We start from the raw sequence: 21,092 nt of genomic DNA, 5'->3' as shown, positions 1-21,092 counted from the left end.
ATGGTTGGCACATGCAAGTACTACTAGGTTATTGATTATTCACCACTATACATTTAGGACTAAACAGCGAGTCCGAGTTTTTGAACTTTGGTCCTAACAATCATCCACACGCTACCCCTGAAGGGCACACACCACAGGCCACAACCACATCAAGCCAAAATTGCAACTGGTTAATTCACTGGCATAGTGACCCTTCTGTCACTTCAATATTGCTGACCTCTACACACCAACATTGGAAACTCTGGATTATGATGAAAAGTGTGTACACACTCTCCTTTCAAACCACAAGGCAAACATGTGTAGATCAAAACAAGTTATCAGAACAAGCTCATTGTTTGGGTAACTTACCTCAAACATTCTGGATCAGACTTCTGGATCACTTCAACGAACAAGTACAGATGCAACATGATATTACAAATATATTCCAATTGATTCCATCTTCGTAGAAATCCACTGTACTACCACAACTCAAAATGCACCATAAACAGGTCTGATATGACATAACAAGAAATTACATTCTTCCGAATACGTTGACATCAATGACCACAACTTGCTGACACTCTTTTTAAAACACATCTTTGACATCAATGACAACATATGTCCAACAATGTGGCATTCTAGATTTAATTACTGTTTTTAGGCAGCAAATGTGTATATATTTATGATTATTATGTGTTTTTGTACAAATGTACCCAGTCCAAAAACAAATTGTGTCATGTCCACATACGTATGCCCAATTTAGCAACTCAGATTTTTTATGCTAAGAAGGCTTATGGGGTCCACACAACACATCAGGGTTTAGAAACCTGTCAGCTGAAGAGGCTGGCAACAGACGTGCTATGACCAGCAATCAGAGACCTGTAATCCATCGAGTGTAAAATCAGGAACTAGTCCAATCCACTCCAACTAATTGATGAAATGACAAATAAATCCAACTAGGAATTGAGCAAAACAGTACCACTGTCATACTTTACAAGCTGAACAGAACATTCAGTGATTTGTAAGTTTCAGCTTCAATAGAATAGTTTTGGAGAAGTTAAATTCTACATTATGTCCAAAACAATGGCAAGTGTCCTCAACAATGTTATAAGTAACTCAAAAACAATATTTATCAAATGACAGGTTGGCACCTGCAGTGATGAGTGCGACAAGAAAACTAATTTTTTTATTTTTTTTGGCATTTGAGGAACTGGCAAAAAAAACAGGGGGAAGACTGGTCAAAATAGCAAATGGCAGACAAATCAATGTTAGGATATCTTTTGCTAATAGCATGTTACGAATCAGATGACATGTTAACATCTACTTTTATTGTAATATATCATCTTAGTTTTTTAGAACTTTTATCATCTGTCGTTAAGACCTCTATTGTTCTCATCAATGGATTTTAACTCTTAATTTATAATTACCAAAGTTCCCAGACTCGGACTCGGCTCTAACTCGGCAAGGCTGTCTTGGCTCGTGACTCGGCTCGGACTCAGCAAAATAAGAAAACCCTTGAAATTTAGAGATTTTTAATGATTTAAAACTTGTTTCATACACCCATTATTTGATCATTTCTTGTTTTCATCTCATAATACTCCATGAATGTAATGTCACAGCAAATGGTTGGGTTTAAAGCACTATTTTCTACATGACACCTTGCCATTTCATCCTAAAGTTTTGGTGGGGCTTGCTACTCTTCTTCAAATAGACCCTCTTCTTCTCTTTGCAAAAACTTGGCCCTGAATGTCTTGGTTGGTACATTGACTAGAACTCCATCATTAGTTGACGGACTTAGCACCATTTGGATTAGACTTTTGAGCACTCCATTGTTGATTCATCCCTCTCAATGTCCTCACAATCTCTATCGTAGACTCCCTAATGCTGGACTAAAATTCTCTGGCCAGCTCTCTGTTTTCATTACTAATGCCCTCTTGAAGGTTGACTTCCTCATCCCTATCATCCATGACTGCTTCCTTCTTCTTTTTCCTTTGTTGGTACCTAATTTCCCAATCACATTTTTTGCATGAATCTGCATCACACACACCCACAGGCTAGCAGAAAGGTGGCTCTGATATCCCTTGGATTAATCAGCTTTAAATCACTGGGTTAGGATTAGGGCACTTCACATATTCATATAAATGCAACACGAGAGCTAATTCCAACGAACCAACAATGAAAAGAAAATAGACTTCAAGTCGCAAACAACAAGGAAAATAATGCGCAGTAGACAAAACAAATTGTAAATTTCTGCTACAAATGCAAATTTTAAATTCAAGAATGACTATATAACAAAGAACACTGCAGAAAGTAGTTTGAATTACATTCTTTGAAGTGATTAAAATTCCAACAGACATTACAATGGCGCTGCAATTATAGTTTTTATATAGAAATCTGACAATGGCAATTATGTTGACAAGAGATGGCATCTAGGGTTTGGTGTTGGGTCACTGCTCTTGCACAGTGCCATAATTCTCCTATTGTCTGGTCTCAAACTTTGTAGATTTGTTGTCACTGTCCACTTAATTCTACAAAAACACCTAGCCCAGACCTCCCTATGTGCATGAAACCATTCAAGGCAGCATGTTTTGTCGATCCCCTCCAAGTCTAAGCACTGTTTTGATCTCTGCGCCACTCTTTATTGAGCTGTTGATGGACTGTGGAAGCTTCAGAACCCCCACAAAGTTCGATATGTAAGAGCCAAGACCTAGGAATGTCTCTACCTGCTTACAATGGCCTAGATCTACTGATATAAGTGCCTAGCAAGTGACCTAGCGGCCAACCGCCAAGCAAACTTGTCTAGTAACTTCACTCCAACAGTGGCATTCCGCCTGGTTAGGCAGCTAGGGTTGAATTTGCATTTTTTTTTAAATTTAACATAAAACAGCAAGGAATGAGAGGATTAAGTACAATCCCAAATCAAGGTTTTCATCCTGACCTGGTTAGACAGTTAATGTTTGCATCTTGAGTTGTCACAACCCTCGGACTCGGCGAGTCAGGCGAGTCACGCCCCCTGACCCATCCAAGCCCGGGTCAGGGTCACCCGGCCCGCTGCCTCACATGACTTGCCGCGAGTCACGGAACTCTGATAATTACTGAAACCTATTCTGGTATATTCTTTAATGTAGTTTTGTTGTATAAAATCAAATCAGTGCAAGAGATATAATTTTTATTTTATGGAAATGCATTCCCAACTTCCTTTGGATAAACCGTTTCCCATTTCTAGTAACATAAAATACAACATATACACACATGTCCAGTTAGTTACCAACTAGGACGTGCCATTTTTTGATATTGTTACTACTTCCCTCCCTAAGTAAATATCCTTTAGAGATTGCTAGTCCCATTGTCAAAAACATGTATTAATTTCTAGTGTTATGCCATTTGCAAACACAAAAGATTAACTATGTACAAGGAACTCAAACTTGTTCTGACTAATCAGAAAGATTATTATGACTTACTTCTGTGGATAGTCCTTCACCAGATTACACGCCATAAGATAAAGTTCATTCTTGTGACCAAGTTCCACAGCTGTTACTATATGCACTAGTGTGCACTTTAAATGAAAAGGATCCCTTTCAAAAAGTCTGCATATATAAGAAAAGAAACATTTCAGTTACATACCAGAAGATTGTTAAGGAGCATAAAAAACAAATCTCTGTAAAACCTTGTTCAATGCCAAAAGCTTACAATGTGGTCAAATCAAAACACTTCTGATATTCCCCACATTGATGATAATACTCTGCTTTACAGGCTATCAGATCAGCATTGTTCTTGAGGGAGTGGTTAATTGATGTTTCATGTGAGCTGGCATTGCCAGGCAACCTCTCCAGCTCTGCAAACTTTGACTCAACCTTATCTGTTTTATCATACTGCAGCAAAATATGCAATGAACGGGTGTAAAATGTACCACTACCATCAAAGGTCCCAAGTTTCAACAACATAAGATATCTGAACATAACAAACTTATGTATGTTATAAAAGAGAATAAAGTACCTTTTTAATTAAACATGAATAGAATGAAGAAAGCCATCCATTCTCCACACCAAACTTCAATGATGTAACCAGATTGGCTTCTGCCAAATAATCAATTTCCAAAAAACCAATAAGTGAACCATTTATTGATTTACAATAATTTCAAACTTCTAGACTCTTATATTCAAGGATATAACAGGTTGAATATGTAATTAAATGAACTGTGCTAAATAGAAACCAAATAAGGAGCAAATTGTGAAGTTAGAGATTACTTTCATTATCTCAATTCACCAGAAAACAAGTTGTAATAAAAAAAGTGGTCTAATACTGCCAAAAACCCTCAGCATGCTTGTACAAAAAATAAATTTGTACCTTCTGCTGATGTCAGCATATGATTGTTAAGTAGACACTCAAGTGCCTGCACACAAATACAAAACTCACAGGCCACAAAGTTATCATTCGGAACTCATGACAATATTCAAGGAAAATGTAAGTAAAAAATTCAAGGGAAAGGTTCTAAAAAGGGGAAGCTGACTTTGGCATTAGATGGCAGTAATCATAAATAAAATGCTTCACATTACTTATATAGTAAAATATGTTTCTACACAGCATAAACAATGTCCATAATAAATGTGACTAATTTTCCTTCTTTTGACCCTTTATTTCCAATGAAATCAAAATATTAAAAAACATGGAGTATTCAGACCACTTAAGAACTAGATCTGCACCTCATAGCAGTATGGATCTGCCTTGATAGCAGCTTTATACCTGAAACAGGTCAAAGCAAGAATAGTAAGAATTTAGCAAAATAAACTTGCCCATGAAAACAAGAATATGAGAGTGACGAAGAAAATAAAGAAATGAATGTATAATAGCAAGAAAGGCTGTTGATCATTAATATAAAGTCACATAATCTACACCCCCACTAGCTATATTTATACAATATGATATGCCTCTTCAAATTATACTGCATATATAATCACTCATTATGCCCTCCCAACGATCTTTATTTAGCATTCTTCCTCATACATACTCGTAAGAATAGAGAAAAGTATACATGGCAAAGAAGTTATGGGCATAATTTCATTATTTCCCTTATTGATATTGTGTCTTTGACTTGTATTCTAAGAACAAACCTAAAGACAAGATGGCTATATTACAGATCCTAATATGCTATAAGCAAAAGTGAAGCAATGCTATCACTCTGTTTACAAATGCAAGAAGAAAGCACGAAACCCATCATTAACATACAAAGAACAGTATTCGCAGTAAATATTCTTCAACTCATGATGGTTCTAAACTTCTACACAATGCAAAGCTTTGAGAAGAGATATAAAACGCCGCATTTTTATCTACGTCATGCATACAACATATTCCCATACAAACCATGTAGAATAGGACGAAAATGAACATGTCAAGGAAAGCTAAAATTATTCATCTTCAAACAGAGACAAAATGTCACCACCACATTGAGGTTGATGGCAGAGTGATCAAAATAGGGAAGTCCAGGCCTGTGATGCAATTCCATATACAAGAATACAAATACTCAGCAAAATCAAATTTTGTACGATACTTCTAAGAAATATCTTGTTCACCCTACCATGAGCCTTGTTAATGTGTAGCTTTACCACCATTTCTTTCCTCCTGAATTTCAACCATTGTAGAAGTACATGTGCATCTACTATGATATCTAAAATCTGATTCTATCGGATACCTGATAAACCCTCCCTTCTACTAAGTTATGATGAAGGCAATATATGTTTCAAACCTTCATCCATTGCTTGTTCAATATTTTGATTGGTATTGACAAGGGTAACAGTCCCATATAAATGCTAGGGTGGATAATAGTCATAACTCAAAATGTACACGTAAATTAGCTTGGATCAGTGATACCAGAGACTGTCCCATTTAGTTCATTGTGACAAGCATGATCCCTGCCTCAAGGTGTCCTGTTGTGATGTTTTCACACATCGCCCCATTGCAAATGGTGACCCCCACTTTTTCGCTTGTTAGGGTTGATGTTTTGCTTAGGTTGCCTTGGTTTAGCAGTAATTTCCTAGTTTTAGCCTTTGCTAGTGAGGGAGAAATGTGCTCAATAGGATCAAAATGTTGAAATGATGTTAAAATTGTTATAACGATCCTAATTGTCAGGTTGCCTTAGAGATTTGATTTATTCTTGCTAAGTGTTGAGTTTCAATTCTGCCTTGAAATGAGAGCGTAAACTAATAAAATGTTGCAAATTGGTGTAATTTCTATGTGCAGATGCAGGTGCTAAAAGTCCCTATAGGAGTCACTTTTCCACTCCTAGGAGGTGAAATAAGTCAAATATGCACAAAGTCCCGATGGACCCCAATTTTCCCCCACTCAAATCTAGTTAAAATGATGAATGTCCCAATAGAAATAGAATTTCCACTGAGCTAAAATGCAAAATTTGATAAGTTTGGGCTTTTTCAATGTGAAAATCACCATTGTCCCGATGGAAGACATTTCTCCCCCATGAAATGAAGGTATAAAAGTTAAAAATCACGATGGGAGACATTTTTCCACTGAGTTTTAAAGGCAAAATGGACTTTGTCTCGATGGAGAACGTTTTTCCACTGAGTTTTAAGTGTTTTTTGGGAAAATCCAGATGCATTTGGATTCTCCACTAAAGTTGTCTCGATGGAGGTCATTTTTCCACCAGGCCTTAATGAGCAAAATGTACAAGGAAAGTGAGTCTTGATGACCCGCGTTTTTCCACTAGGAGATAAATGACCAAGTTAAGTGTGAATTGAGTGTCTAGATGAGGTTTGAATCTCCACTCGACTAGAAATTGAGTGTGACGAAGTGAAGTATGGACAAATTGTTGCTGAGACTTGTAAAAGAATATACCCTTTTCAATGAAGATATGGTGAAATGTGTTGTTCAACAAGTTGCATGGTTTCTACTTCTCATTTGCTTTTATGTTGATTGGACGAATGGAAGATTTTTTGGTTGATTAGTGGTGAAATTCGTTTAATCCATACCACTAGCTTCTTGTTGATTCTAAGTTTGCCTTGTGTGGTCAATTGGAATATGAATCAAACTTAACTTCAATTATTGCTCGTCCATTGGTATGCATTGCCTTGATGGTATTGATGTTGATGGTAGTAATTTGAACATCTATAATTTTACCTTAGAAGATTGCACTAGCTTTGTAGAGTTGTTCGTTGATGGCGAAGTAGAGCTTAGTTGAGTTTTACCCAATCATTCATTGTCCCTTACATTCCTAGGAGTAGATTAGTCTTCCTAAACTGTTCTCCTTTTGTCGTTTTTTTTTATTCAAGTTAGCTTAGGAGAGAAAGCATCACAATATTGCAATATCAGATCATCAAGTTCCAGCAGCATTCATGTACAGCATAAATCCCCTTGTTATTCCAGCATTATCACATCAACCATTGAGCTTATCCACGAGGCAAGACCTGACAGTAGAAACCTTGGAGTTGTCTCATTTGATCGTGAAGCATAGCATTTGAGAGACTTTGTTCGAGAGAGTATAAGATACCTTGGTATTTTATTATGTGTTTGATTGTGCCTAAAACACACATCAACATGTCCCCATGGCTACTTTGAGGTGTCTAGTTGCCCATGAAAATGGAATCTCGATCGGCCTGTTAATGCACCTATCCGAGTTAATCCGGATTCAAAGAGGGCAAAGGAGGTTGAATGGAAAAGGCCCGAGGGGTGGATCAAGGTGAATTTCGATGGGGTTGCAAAAGGTAATTTGGGTCCCTCAAGGGCAAGATATGTGACTAGGGACTGGAACAGAAATATTTTAGCAATTGGAGCTACAAGGTAGGCGGAGGGTACAAACAATGAAGCCAAAGCTCATGCTGCTCTATAAGTGGTCAAAATGGTAGATCGATTAGCAGTTTCTAATCTCCATCTCGAAGGCGACTCTCAGATAGTCGTCAATGCCATTATCAAAGGTGAATTGATTTCATGGAAAATAAATAAATACATTAAATTAGTTCAAAAAAGATTGTCTAAATTCAAAAAATTTCTTGTTACTTACACCTTAAGAGGGGGGACAGATGTGGCAGACAAACTGTCCAATGTGGCAATGGCTTTAAATGCAGATCAGACAGAGGACATATGGAAATATCTCCGAGGTGTTAGCCCTAATGAATAATAAATGATGAAGTGGGAAGGTTGATGTGCAAAAGATATCGTACACCACCAAAATTCCGATGGCACTTATGGTAGGTGTTGGAATTAATGCGAGGTGTCTGAAGCCGTTATCTATGGTTGTGGTGGCATTCCTTCATCCTGCAGAAAAACTTGGAGTGAGTTTGGTAAGAGGAAGGAGACAGGTGGTGGTGGTGTTTGTAATATGGAGGCAAACTTTTCACTGGTGACCACCAAGCAACAACTGGCTTTCATGGGCCAGCTGTCTGAGAAGCGGATGTGTAGTATTTTTAAGTATCAGGAGCCCATTTTCTTTCAAATTATGGACATCCTCCTAGGTGAAGAGTTTATGAGCATTGAAAGCCATTATCAAACCAATGTGGACATTGTGTCCATGGTCGTGGCGTGGGGATTTGAATTGGGCAACAAAGAGGATGTTTGTTGGGTGTTGCAGAAGTGTGTCGAGGAGTGATCGTATCGGATGCACAGTTCATTGGCAATGTTGATCCCTGGGGTTGGATTTTTCAGCAGATAATGGGGAGTGGGTGCAAATTGGGGACTTGGAACCTCCCATGCGTCCATTCATCAAATGGAGTGCCACAACTAGGACGAGAGGCGAGTTGAGGCTCAAATTGGATGGGACGCGTTGTTCAAAATTTTGAAGGAAAAAGAGGTGGAAAGGAACGAGGGCTTGGGTGGTGTGGAGCGGAACAACAAGAGACGTTTGCTTCCCCTTGGAGGATCACTGGGTGAATGGGCCTCTGAATCCAGGAAGGAAGAAGAAGTGAGCCAACTTCTGATTCAGTTTTGTTTAGATTTTTCTTTAGTATTAGAAGAACAGATTGTAAATTTTGTCTTTAGTACCTGTATTGAGATTTTCATGGCTATTGCCAAATTTTGAATATGGTGAATAGGGTCTAGGTTGTTGGGGTGTTGTAAATTTTGTCTAGTTGATGTAATGTCGAGTGTATTTAGGGCTTATTGGATGTATGGTTAGATTTCGTGGGAAGTTTCATGGCAGGCCGGTTTATCTATTTTGACGTAACTTCTATATTTTCTATCAATAAAATATTTATGTATTACCAATCAAAAAAAAAGAAAATGGAATCTCGATCAACTGAGTGAAAATCATTGTTCCTTGTTAGGATAATGTGACATTTACCTTGCAATCCTAAGTCATTTTTATGTATCTCCATGTTCCTTGGAAGGTTTACTTGGACACCTAAGGACATGTTGGAAAAATATTTTGTAATTATTTATTTATGATATGTCGTAATTACACTCATACAAGATGGGCACAATAAGTAGTGATGGGGATAAGACAATGGAAAAATATTCTATGTAGGAATCCATTTTGGTGATTGGGTCACTTTGATTTGCACATAATTGCATGTTGTCCATAGTGGGGCGTCAGGTAGTGCATGCTAACCATCAAAGCTGTCGAAAGTAATGAAGCACTCGAAGTTGACCGATTTTGATTGTCTGCAGGTTGAGCTCCCAGGTGAAGGCCATGTGATAATTTATTATTTTTTTACTATGTTTACAAGTGGACCACTAAAGGGGGTGTATGGTTTTATTAATGGTTTTTGCCTCTTGTTTTGAGATACCACAATGGTATTCTCACCCCAACTTTCCTATAAATTGGCACCTTCGATAGTAGTATTGTATCATTGTTTGTAGGTAATGAAGTGTTGTTAAGTTGAAGACACGAGAGTGATGGAAGTGAATGTATTGCAATCCTATACATGTTTGGCCTCTCTTCTTGGTGGAGTTTTTACCCGCAAGGGTTTCTCCACATAAATCCTATGATGTGAGATATTGTTCTTGTGTTGTTGTTTTTTTGCTATTCTCATTGCTTCTATCTTATGGTAATATAATCTCCATTTCTTTGATGTTTTATGTTCATCTAAGTTAGTTTTATTAAAGATGTTAAAGTGGCTCTTTAAAAATGACAAAGGTGGTGTATATCTCTATGGCTTTTCCACATTAAGGCAACTTAATTTCAAATTTGTATACAATCACAGCTTTTCATACTGTGTGATCTGAACTTTGTATCTCAACCAATCCATTATTGGGTTAGAGATAGTTATCTTGTTCCAAAAGTATTCCTTTCTTTTCTTAACATTCCTCACTGCTTTCCCCAAATCAATTGAACTTAAACCTATGCGTAAATAATACAGCAGAGCTAGAATCCAGCTAGGGCCTATAATACAACAAGAAATTCTTGGGTGCTTCCCCATGGCCACTATGTGTAGCCCAAATGCACATACAATTGAAACCTTGGTCAATAGTGTGAAATCCATCATTCTCAACCTAAGTTACTGGTTTGGGTTTAGCAGTTCACAGGTTCAGGCAAAAAAAATTTGCCCTTTTGGGTTCGTGGGTTGGGTTCGTCTGTATATATATATATACAAAATTTATAGAAATATACAAAATTATACATATATATATATACAAAACTTTATAGAAATATACAAAATTATAAAACTAAATACATTTGATAGTATGATACTTTATTATTGATCAATGCCAAATGCCAATTGATAGTTCAGAATTGAATTGGAAGATGGAACAATCCACAATGGCAAAAGAAAAACATTTAATAGTATACTACTTCATCATTGATCAATGTGTGAGGAAAACCCAACGATAGAAGGGGTGCTTTTAGGGACATTTTAGAGTTTTTGGATGCAAAAGAGGTCAAAAATGTCTGTTTTTGTTATGTTTTGGTGCTCATTGCCTTTGGATACGCCCAGATTTGTACCTGGTGAACCCAAACCCCAGGGTACATACCCAGGGTGAACCCAGATGAACCCCCGGGTGAACCCACACCCAAGGAAACCCGGTTTGGGTGCATGGACCAAAACAGACGAACCCGTTAATTGAGTTCTCAACTGTTTGCATTGTGGACATTATCATTAGCTGCGTACTGAATTCCACACCGATAATTTGGAGAGAAAACTCTAAAGAGCATCAAGATGTAAATTTTTTTCCAATAAAAAAGAAATTATGTTACTAGATATAAAATTACAAAAAAAAATTGGCATCAGTAGTAAAATCTATACGTAGATTAAAGAGAGATTTAACAGACATAGAAGATTGGAACATGAAGAATCTAAGAGAATGCTAATAGGACCTGGAGCACAAAATATTAAATCTATACGGGTTTTTTTACAATATCAAAAGCATAAAAGCAAATCTTAAGCATTAGCTTAAAAGGCATATAATTTAGCCCAGGGAGGGTATGAGGGAAGTGGTATTTTGCTATCTCTGGAGTTTAGGCAACAGTAATTCTTCCTTTAAACTACTGAGGATTCCAATTCCTCCTACAAGCCTCCCCCTACAAGCCTTCCCTTCCACTTGTGCATGGGGAATGGTGTTCCACTTCTCATTTGATGGCACAAAAACTGCCATAAAAAAATTATTGCAGTAATTGTCCTTTTGCAGCCAGTTGATGCTTATTGTATTGGATAACCACAGCAATCTCCATTCTTGCTTTGTCATTAATTAAGATTTCTTCAATGGCCTCTATACAGATCAAAAGGCTTTCGTAACTCCATTCGAAGAGCTGTTGACAATCAGCTTACTTATTGAGGCAAAATTGTCAACTAGACCACACATTTGTAAACAGCAGATTTTTGCATCTTTGTTGTGCACCGCACCTTGTGGTTCCTAAATCTTAGCAAGCACCTGCAAACCATCACATTTGCGAGTGAAATGTGGATTTTGTCATCTTTGGATTTCATTTGATTAGCATAAAATTATTTGGTTTCTTGAGGGTTTGTCGGTAGGAAGACACTGAGTGGGGTTGTTTAGGGCTTCCTTGTACAAACTGAGATGAAGAGGAACTATAGCTCTTACAGCCATGGGCTCAATAATGGTGATTTCTGCTGAAGAGAAATGACACATCCGGTAGCTAACCCTTGGGGGAAACCAGCAAACTGAGATCGTATTTTTTCTTGTAAAGATTTCTGCTGCAAGCACCTTAGTGGACCAGTTAGTGAAAGCTATGTTGCCAGTTCCGGTTCAGGTTTGGCGGTTCATTGAATTTTTTCCCTGGGTTTAGTACAGCCGATATATATAAAATATTATAAATATATAAAAATAATGTATTATATATAATAAATTAATATACAAATATATCATATATTATATTATATATAATAAATTAATATACGAATATATCATATATTATATTATATACAATAAATTAATATATGAATATATCAAAAATTATATTATATATAATAAACTAATAAATAAGTTAGACAGCTTACTCCATTTTGTACTTTCCGGGATCAAGAACTATAAATTTAGCAGTATGCCAGTAGGAAGTAGAAGCCATAGACCCCTGTTTTGGTGTATTTATGGGGAAAGAGTAATGGTGAAAGCCATACCAGAACGATATAAATCTTTTTTATGATAATATAATGAGAGCAAACCCCATGCCTGCATTTTACCTATCAAAAAAAATAATAATAAATAAATTATTATATTATTCATTGATTAATTCATAGATATAATTAATAAACTGATATACATAATAGTTAATATTATTATATTATAAATATATAATAAATTAATTTATATTTATAGATATATAATTTCAAATATATTTATTTATTAAATTAAATAATACTGTATAATTATATAATTAAAATTCAACACTCACTGGTCATGCAAGGCAGATTGCAGCTCTTATCAATTTCAACATCAGTGTGATACCTAGCAAGTATCATGGGGTACCTCTATTCAAGGGAGCTACTAGAACAAATTTGTAGCAACATACCATAGTGGCTTGTAAAGAAAACTCCAAATCATTGAGAAAGGCAAGTAGCTCTCTCTTACTAGCAAGATACTAGTGATCAAAGTTGCTCTCTGCCATACCAATCTACATGATCTCCTACATTCAGCTCACAAAGAAGGCCGCATCAAACATCAGTAGGATAATGAAGAAATTCCTTTGGGAAGGTTCAAACGATATTAAGAGGATTTGGTTGATCAACCATGATATGGCATTGTAAATGTAAGGCAGTCGGGGCCAAATTGATTTGGAAGATGTACACGTTACAAAAAGTCCAATGAGACAGCTTGATGGAGCTTAGTGAAGTAAGTCAACATGGATTGTTGTCCAATGGTTTGGGAGATTTGTGATTCAAAAGTTCAAAGAGGTGGTAATCTGAGAACTCAGGAATTCAGCTCAGAAGCTACACTTTTACAAAGGTTTGAGGCAGCTTGATGGAGTTTTGCCTAGTGTATGGTCTATTTTCAAAGAAAATATTCTAAAGAATGGTATATTCATGGTTCAAGGTGTTTTTAGTTTGTTATGTTTTCGATGAATTAAGCCGCCTTTTTAGTGAGTAATGTAATGTTTATATGTTTGGGTGGTTTCTTCTCCAATCTCTATAGGAAATGAAACTCTTTGTAATAATCAATTCAATTATCTAATAGTTTATTAAAATATTGTGTTCTAATAATTTTTGCAATGAAACCAATACAAGGAAGATATCTAAAGTGGAGTGCTATCACATATTTGGATTCCTCTTGAAAGGATATGCAAATTTGCAAGTTGCAAGAATTGTGAAACAACCAAGTGGTGGTTGTGTTTCTGTCAATGGTGGTTTTGCAAGAGCCAAGGCAGTTTTTTAACTAGTTTAAAGCAGTGGTGTTGCAACAGTAATGATTTGTAAAGTTTCACAAAAGCAGCAATTTCATTACCAACACCTGCATAAAGCATCAATTTTGTTTTCTCCAGTAATGTAAAGAGATGGTTTCAATAACAACATAAATCAATGATCTTCTCCCGATGCAACTTATGGAAAGAGGAAATGACCAAACGACATTTTATCTTCATATTCCACACTTATGGGCTTATTGTTGGAAGCCTAAAGTATGTTTAAGTATCCTGACAACCTCAATAAGGTTAACACAAGGCATGGAAAGCCTCCAGAACCTCACTAGTTGCAAGACAATTCAGGCACATGTTGAGAAATATGGTGAAGACTGAATTGTGAAGACTGCACAACCAAGATGGAGGATAGTGGTGAAGTTTGTTGAGAAAGTACTTGATCAACAGTAATTCCAGAGAACATTTGGCATTTGCAAGTGTTAAATGCTATTGAAGAATGTTGGTGTCCTTGAAGGCCACAAGAAAGCAATAAGCTTGTAAGACTGCAAAGAACAGAATGGAGATGCGGAACCACCATTTGATTCTCTTAGAGTTTTCCAACATTGGCTTCTACAGGGTAGTTTCTTGTGTTTATCCCTCTTTTGTCAGCATGCTTTTATTTCCTGCAATGAGTTCACCATCTCAGGTAGCCAATGGGGCATAAGAACAATACAAACAAGTTGAATGTATAAGTACAAGCACACTGATTATTCCAAGACCCTTTGGACATGGCTTCAATCTGAGTTTAGTAGCATCATTGTTGGCTCTCCAGAAACTGTTATAAAAACTGATGGTACACAATAAGACTAGCAGCAATTACCATGTTTTGTGAAGGTGCCAAAATTCCAAGAGTCTTCAGACATGGCTTCAATCTGAGTTTAGTAACACCGTTGTTGGCTCTCCTAACAATTTTAGAAGGGCTTAGTTCTACAAGTAAAAATTCCAAACAAACTATTCTTCAAGGATGTGGACATTTTGCCTTGTCAAAAAAAAGCTTATAGATTGAGTTGTTTTGTGGGATACTTATAGTTCTCCACTATAACTTCTCCATTTGATAATGTGATATAAAACGCATTTGCTTAATAATAAAAGAATATGGACCATTATAATACTTTAGAGGATTTGACACCAAGCATGTGTAATAATCAATTCGGGTGCAAAGAGGGTAGTTGAGAGTATATCTATACTTAACCCCAATTATATTGAGTTTGATCATTACACTGTAACAGATACAAATACAAGTAGTCACTATGTAATACACCCATGTTACTATGGCAATAATATGGTTGGGCATAAAGGTGCCAAGAATAGCATACATGAGCTTCAAAAAAGACACATACTTAGCTTTTAGTGAGCACCTATAGTAATGTTATATGGCTCAATTCCTTAATATTCACAAAAGCTTACTTAAAATCCAGATAAAACCTAATCTTTGTTCATATTGAAAGAAAAAATTGTCACATAGAAATCAGCCAAGGAATGGAGGATTCATTCATGATATGCTAAAAGTTGAAGCCTAAAACCATAAGATACATTTAAAAATTATAAAGATGATGTGAGAGGTCCAAGTCAAAAAAATGGCCCATGGTGTGGATAAGTATTATAACTGTAATTGAGGAATTTAGACTCAACAACTTTTAACAAAATTGGATTAGGAGAAATGTCTATGCCAAGAACATAAAAGAAAAGGCAATATAGAATCCAAGATAAGAACATTTCATTTTTTATCCTTGCAACATAAAAAAGTACAAGGAAATAATGGGCATGGTTTTAAATATATTTGTCTACATCATAATCAATATTTTATTATTGCAAATTTTGTGCATTTCATTTATAAATTATACAGAAATATGATAAAATCCATATTCAAGTGCACAATAAAAATGTAACCAAATAACTTGAGCGTCTTTTTGTACTTAGATCTAGTCAACAAATAATATATATGATAAAATATGACTAAAGAATTCAAGTATTGTGTTCCCAAATAAAAGATAGATAAGACTTAAAATTCATTCTATCTAAAAAAAACCAGAAAAATTTCCCTATTCTTTACCATAGAAGAGCTTGAACACGATTCTCCAATGCATCATATGCTTTGCCTCGTAAAAAACAGATTGCTGCAGAGATCTATCAAAAAAGTATTGGAGCCAATGAATTGATTGAAAATATAATGAGTGAATAAAATTTAGCTAGCAACCCAGAAGCTAAATGAATCACATCACCTAATGCATACATAATAGCAAACAGCATTGCAAAACCGAGATAAAAGGCATCCAAGATTGCACACACAAAACAAATAAAAGATTACATATTCAAAGATTAGGAATTTGATGATATTTGATATTCATTTTAACCCTACTATACACTTTCCCCAAATGAAAGTCAATAAAAAACAAAGGTATTATAAGTTAAGTACACAGAATGAAAAACTATAATCAAATGGATGTGGAGGCAATAAATTATAAAATCAGTGTTGTTAATTTTAGTGAACTATAAAACCATGTTTATTTTGATCTAATTATTTTTATAAATTGGAGTTGTCTTTAAATCCGCATGAAACTTTCACAAAAGCAAAATGTGCAAAGTACCTCTATGTATCAAGTTTGTAAAACAAAGGCTGAAATAGAGGAGGAATCTCAAATGAAAGGACCAACCAGAAATGAAAGACAGGAGAGAAAAAAAATGATTTGAGTTTGAACAAGATTCAACAGCTGTGACGGAAAACAAGGAGGTTAGTATTACCATGGGCGACACCACATGATACCAGCAAACACAAATGAGCTACTTAATTGAAGTAGGTAATCATAAAGGAAAGCAAGCTACATAAGGCACATGCACATGCACAAGTAAACTGAAAGAAAGTAGACTTTCTACATCAGTTCACTCCCAAAAAAACACTTTTCTTGGTCTAGAAATTTGTGGATCTACCATGTTGGTTTCTTTATATTCTACTAAGGCTCAACTAAACTATTTTCACTCTAAATTCCAATCCACTTTAATGCCCAAGGATGAACCTCAAACTGACATGTTCTCTTTCACAATCTGTGAGATTCTATATGTTCGAATATAACAGGTATAGAAATTAATGCTACTCGATAGTAAAACATATTTTCATTACTTCCACTTTACGAGGTTTCACAATAATTATCATCTACTTCATATGAAGAATGGATAAGACAATCAAATTAAGGACATTAAGATTCTTTCATCAGATCCTTTTTCTTTCTATAGTCTCTTAAGAACATCTTTTAAACTGAAATAGTTATATTTGTCTCATAATTATCCAGATTATCAACATATATAAATTTCTTTTCACATAGCAAACTAAGTAAATGCCGAAAAACATTACAAGTTAAAACATTCTAAATAAACTGAATTACATGTGGATGGAAATTCATTGTATCTTGTTTTCAGAAATATAGTCATACCACCAAGAGAAGTGCAAGGCTATAAAAAATTTATAAAAGTAACTCACATTGATCTCTTGATCCTCTGCATCTTTTTCCATGTTTTGATCTTCTGGGACTTCCAGAGTTCCATCTTCTCTAACCTTGGCATCTCCAAGCATCTCTAAGCATTGTTGCCATTCTTTCATTTCCTCCTAGACAAAGTTGAAATTTAGATCAATTTGACTCTTAAGTAAATCTATAGTTATGGAAACTCCACTCTCTTATTTCATCTCAGAAAATAACTGATTCAAATTTAACAAATATAAAGCAGCCCCTGCAAGTCCAGCATCGATTTGTACAACATATCTCTGCAATTAAGCTATAGACTAATGACATGCAACTAAGTTGTAAAACCCTAAGACAAAACACAATGCCCCTTAACATTCCCACTAAACATCATCATTGGTGGTAAACCTTGTTTGGGATGGTAATCATACTTAGGGTCAGTTACATATGCTTGGAGGATTGTAAATATGTAAACATGTATGCTGGGGTAGTAGAATTCTAAATGCTGTTGAGAAATTAAAAGGTCAAACAGGGCGAACAGACATGAGATTCAGGAGTGTAAGAATAGTTAGAAAGTTAACAGTCATTATAAATTTATAAATGTCATTATTCTTTTTCACAAATGTGAACCCTTGAAGCAAATCTTATGTAAATATTTTGTGCTTCTTGTTTGCAATTTTACTTTTAGTTAATATACATGAAAAATGCAACATGGTACAAGAGCCTGATCCATTCGACCTGTTAGAATGGGTAGACAATTGGAGCCTTGAGTTGTACAGTAAAATAAACCAATGAGAAATTGTCCTAGTTTGAAGACTGTTGAAGACTAAATGACAAATTGTGGAAGATGATACTTACCATGGCAATGAAATTAGTCCTTGGAAATATCTGTTCAAAACCATTTATTTATTCAAAAGATCAGCCTATCTCTCAGAATATTTTCAATTTTTCTTCAACTCGTTGAGCAGATGAATTCCACAATTTCTAGTTTGTTCTCATTCACCCATGTTGGAGTTGTTTAAAGTTTAAATCTTTAAAGCATAGAGAATTTTATAAGACATACACAGAAAAGAGTGTTAAGTTTAAAGCATACTAACCATGTTCAGAAAATAAAATACAAGAAATTTAGAAAAGTGAAATTCGTTCAAACAAAAAAAAGGAGGAAAAAATAACATATAGAATTATTTCGAGCAAATATTCCACAGCATACATAAAATCATATAGAATTTTTAATTTAGGGTCAGCTAAGGTTAGAAAGAGAATGGATCAACACTAACCATCTCTCTCCAAGAAAAAAGATTTTAATATGTAGAGCTGAAAGGAGTGAAACGTGTTTTTACTTTTTTTTTCAAATTAATGACTTTTTGTTGTTATGGCTTAAAGTTGAGATTGAGAGAGGGGTTGTGAACAAGGCTGGCTTGATTATTTGCTATTGGCATCACTAAGAAATTGTGAGGGTTTAAATCACAGTTAGCAAACCCAGCAAGTTCTCACTGAACTCACAAGTAATTCTGCGGGTTGAGTTTCTTGTGAACCAAATCTTGCAGACAACACACAAGTTACTCATTGAATCTTTCCTGTAAACTCAGCTGCCAAAGAAAAATTTACAGACCCTTGATAAAACCTTGATTTTTGGTGTTTTTTTGTTATTTTCATCTTCAACAATTCGGATCTCATCAGTGTAAATTGATTGCAAAGTGTTTAAAAAGATTTATAAATAGTTGGTTAAATGCAATAAAATTATGACAAATGGCATCCGCCATCAAGGTCCCTGTGGTCTCAAAAGCCTTTAATTGGACCTGGTGGAGGGGGTTCCACCCCTTATCCCTACCTCATATCATGACAGGAAATGCACCTAGGAGGCTAGGACACTGCCCCCAAAACCTGGAAGGGGCCCTCAACCCCACTATAAGCTATCACCCACAAACCTTGGCTTTGGTTTTCAAAAAACAAAACATAAAATTAAAAATTTGTTTTCAGCTGCACCAGAAGAAAAAAAGTAGAGCTTTTCCCTATATTTGGCTTGAAATAACAAAATCAAAAACAGCACATTTTTCCTGTTTTTATTAACTTTTCAGCAGGTTGAAGTCTCCCAAGTAGTTGAATTCCATTTATACTTTTGGTTTGCCAAGTCAAACCCCGACTCCAAGTAATGCTACTACAATCAAAATAGACTTGTGCTCTCTAAATCAATTCTTTATGCATCTCATGCATTATTTAAGTTTATTTTGAGTATTTACATAAATGTTTTACTTGTTCCATTTTTACCAAGTCCTCAATCTGAGTCAAAATTTTGGGCCTCTGAATGTTTGCCAAATCTGAGTTCTCAAACTATGGTTTAAACAAGCAGGTACATCACTGCAATACTTATTTTGGGATCAAATCAGCTATTTTGAACTCTAGCAACACCTGGATAATTATTTCATCTAATTCAAATCAAATAACCATGAATATCTCCTCTATATGCCTAGGTAACAATAAACAGTCTCACTTGATGATGGCAGACCAGTTGTCTCTCCTATAAAGAAATCAAGAAGCTAAGGATGAGAACTCAACCCAAAACTCTAGAGTGTTCCTCTAATAGTTCTTGAGATTTTTGGCATTTGTGGTTTGCTACTTAGTGGTCCTAATCCATGGTAAAGTGTTATGGATCTCTCAAGAAGACCAAACATGTAATACGGTCTAGTGAAACTTGAAGATGAGAGGATGAAAATAGAAACAGTATAGAATTTGGATGCCTTTCTGTTGACGTGTATTTTGTACACTATCAAACACAGAATAAAATACCCAAGGGTACCTTATCCTCTATTGAGTAAAGCCTCTGAATGCTGAAGATATCGCAAAAAGGAATCAAGGTGACTTCAAGGTTCTTCGCTGTAGGATCTCTACGTGTGGATAAGCACCAGTGGTCGTTGTGAATGCTGTTTCTTCAAGGGGTCTTACGCACTTTGAAAGCTGGTCCGTGTTGCTCTCACTCGACTGCAGGAACAGGATTTTTCCTAATACTAACAAATTCTTAAAAAAAAAAAATCAAAAGATAGGGTTTTCAAGAGATGAATTTTACTCTAATCCTAAGAATGACTCAATGTAGGCTAGACTTGGTAAGATTCTACCAATTTTAGTATTGCCAAGGGATTACAACTTTACTGGAATTGGTGCGATCTTCTAAGGTGATTAGTGGTTTTCAAATCATCAAGGATTATAGACACTATCATAAAGATACATGCCAATATTTCAATGATAATTGAATGTTCAAGCAATTTCAATATTTCCAATTGACCACACAAGGCGTCCTTACAATTAGTAAGAAGCTAGTGGTATGGATACGAATCTCACCAAAGATCAAGCACAAAACTTAGTCCTTCAAACTTAAATACTACTTCGACTGAGAATGATTCAAGAAGATAAACAACCATGAAGATAGCCACAAGTATTACAATAAAACACCATAACTTCAATATTTTATTGATCTCAAAGCCAAATGGACAACAATTGTTCAAAATTCTTTCTTCACTACTCAATCTTACTACACAATAACTTTCTCTCTAACTAATCTCTTTCTCTAAAATCTAATCTGACTTTCTTCTAATGACAAAATGAAAATGAGTGAGCATATATATAGCATCCTCAATTACAATGAACGGCCCAAATCGAAAGAAGATCAATGGCTGAGATTCTGACACCTAAACCCTAATTAGGGTTTATTACAAAAAGTTCCCCTTTTAGATGAACATTATTAAATGCATAGCCAAATATTTAATTGGCACAAAAGTCGAAGAAACGTAGACCACTGATAATTAAGACGCCACATCATCCTATAACAACCTTTCTTCTAGAACCTTGTTCCCTTTCCTATACTCTTTCTTAGC

General features: G+C 35.5%; 1 protein-coding gene across 1 annotated transcript in view; it reads right to left on the bottom strand.

Annotated features, from left to right (window-relative positions):
* Positions 1-21,092, bottom strand: part of LOC131052022 (anaphase-promoting complex subunit 6) — a 257,194-nt gene that overhangs the window by 227,419 nt on the left and 8,683 nt on the right. Inside the window, exons 2-8 of the mRNA XM_057986630.2 lie at positions 17,244-17,369; positions 15,822-15,895; positions 4,683-4,722; positions 4,327-4,372; positions 3,976-4,055; positions 3,670-3,851; positions 3,441-3,566 (exon numbers count right to left, since the gene is read on the bottom strand). Of these exons, the coding sequence (XP_057842613.1) occupies positions 3,441-3,566; positions 3,670-3,851; positions 3,976-4,055; positions 4,327-4,372; positions 4,683-4,722; positions 15,822-15,895; positions 17,244-17,369 (674 nt within the window). The remainder of the gene's footprint in view (positions 1-3,440; positions 3,567-3,669; positions 3,852-3,975; positions 4,056-4,326; positions 4,373-4,682; positions 4,723-15,821; positions 15,896-17,243; positions 17,370-21,092) is intronic.

Source organism: Cryptomeria japonica, chromosome 10 (assembly GCF_030272615.1).
Source record: "Cryptomeria japonica chromosome 10, Sugi_1.0, whole genome shotgun sequence".
NCBI lineage: Eukaryota > Viridiplantae > Streptophyta > Pinopsida > Cupressales > Cupressaceae > Cryptomeria > Cryptomeria japonica.
Note: the sequence above shows the minus strand (reverse complement) of the source record. Positions and strands in the feature narration are given on the sequence as shown.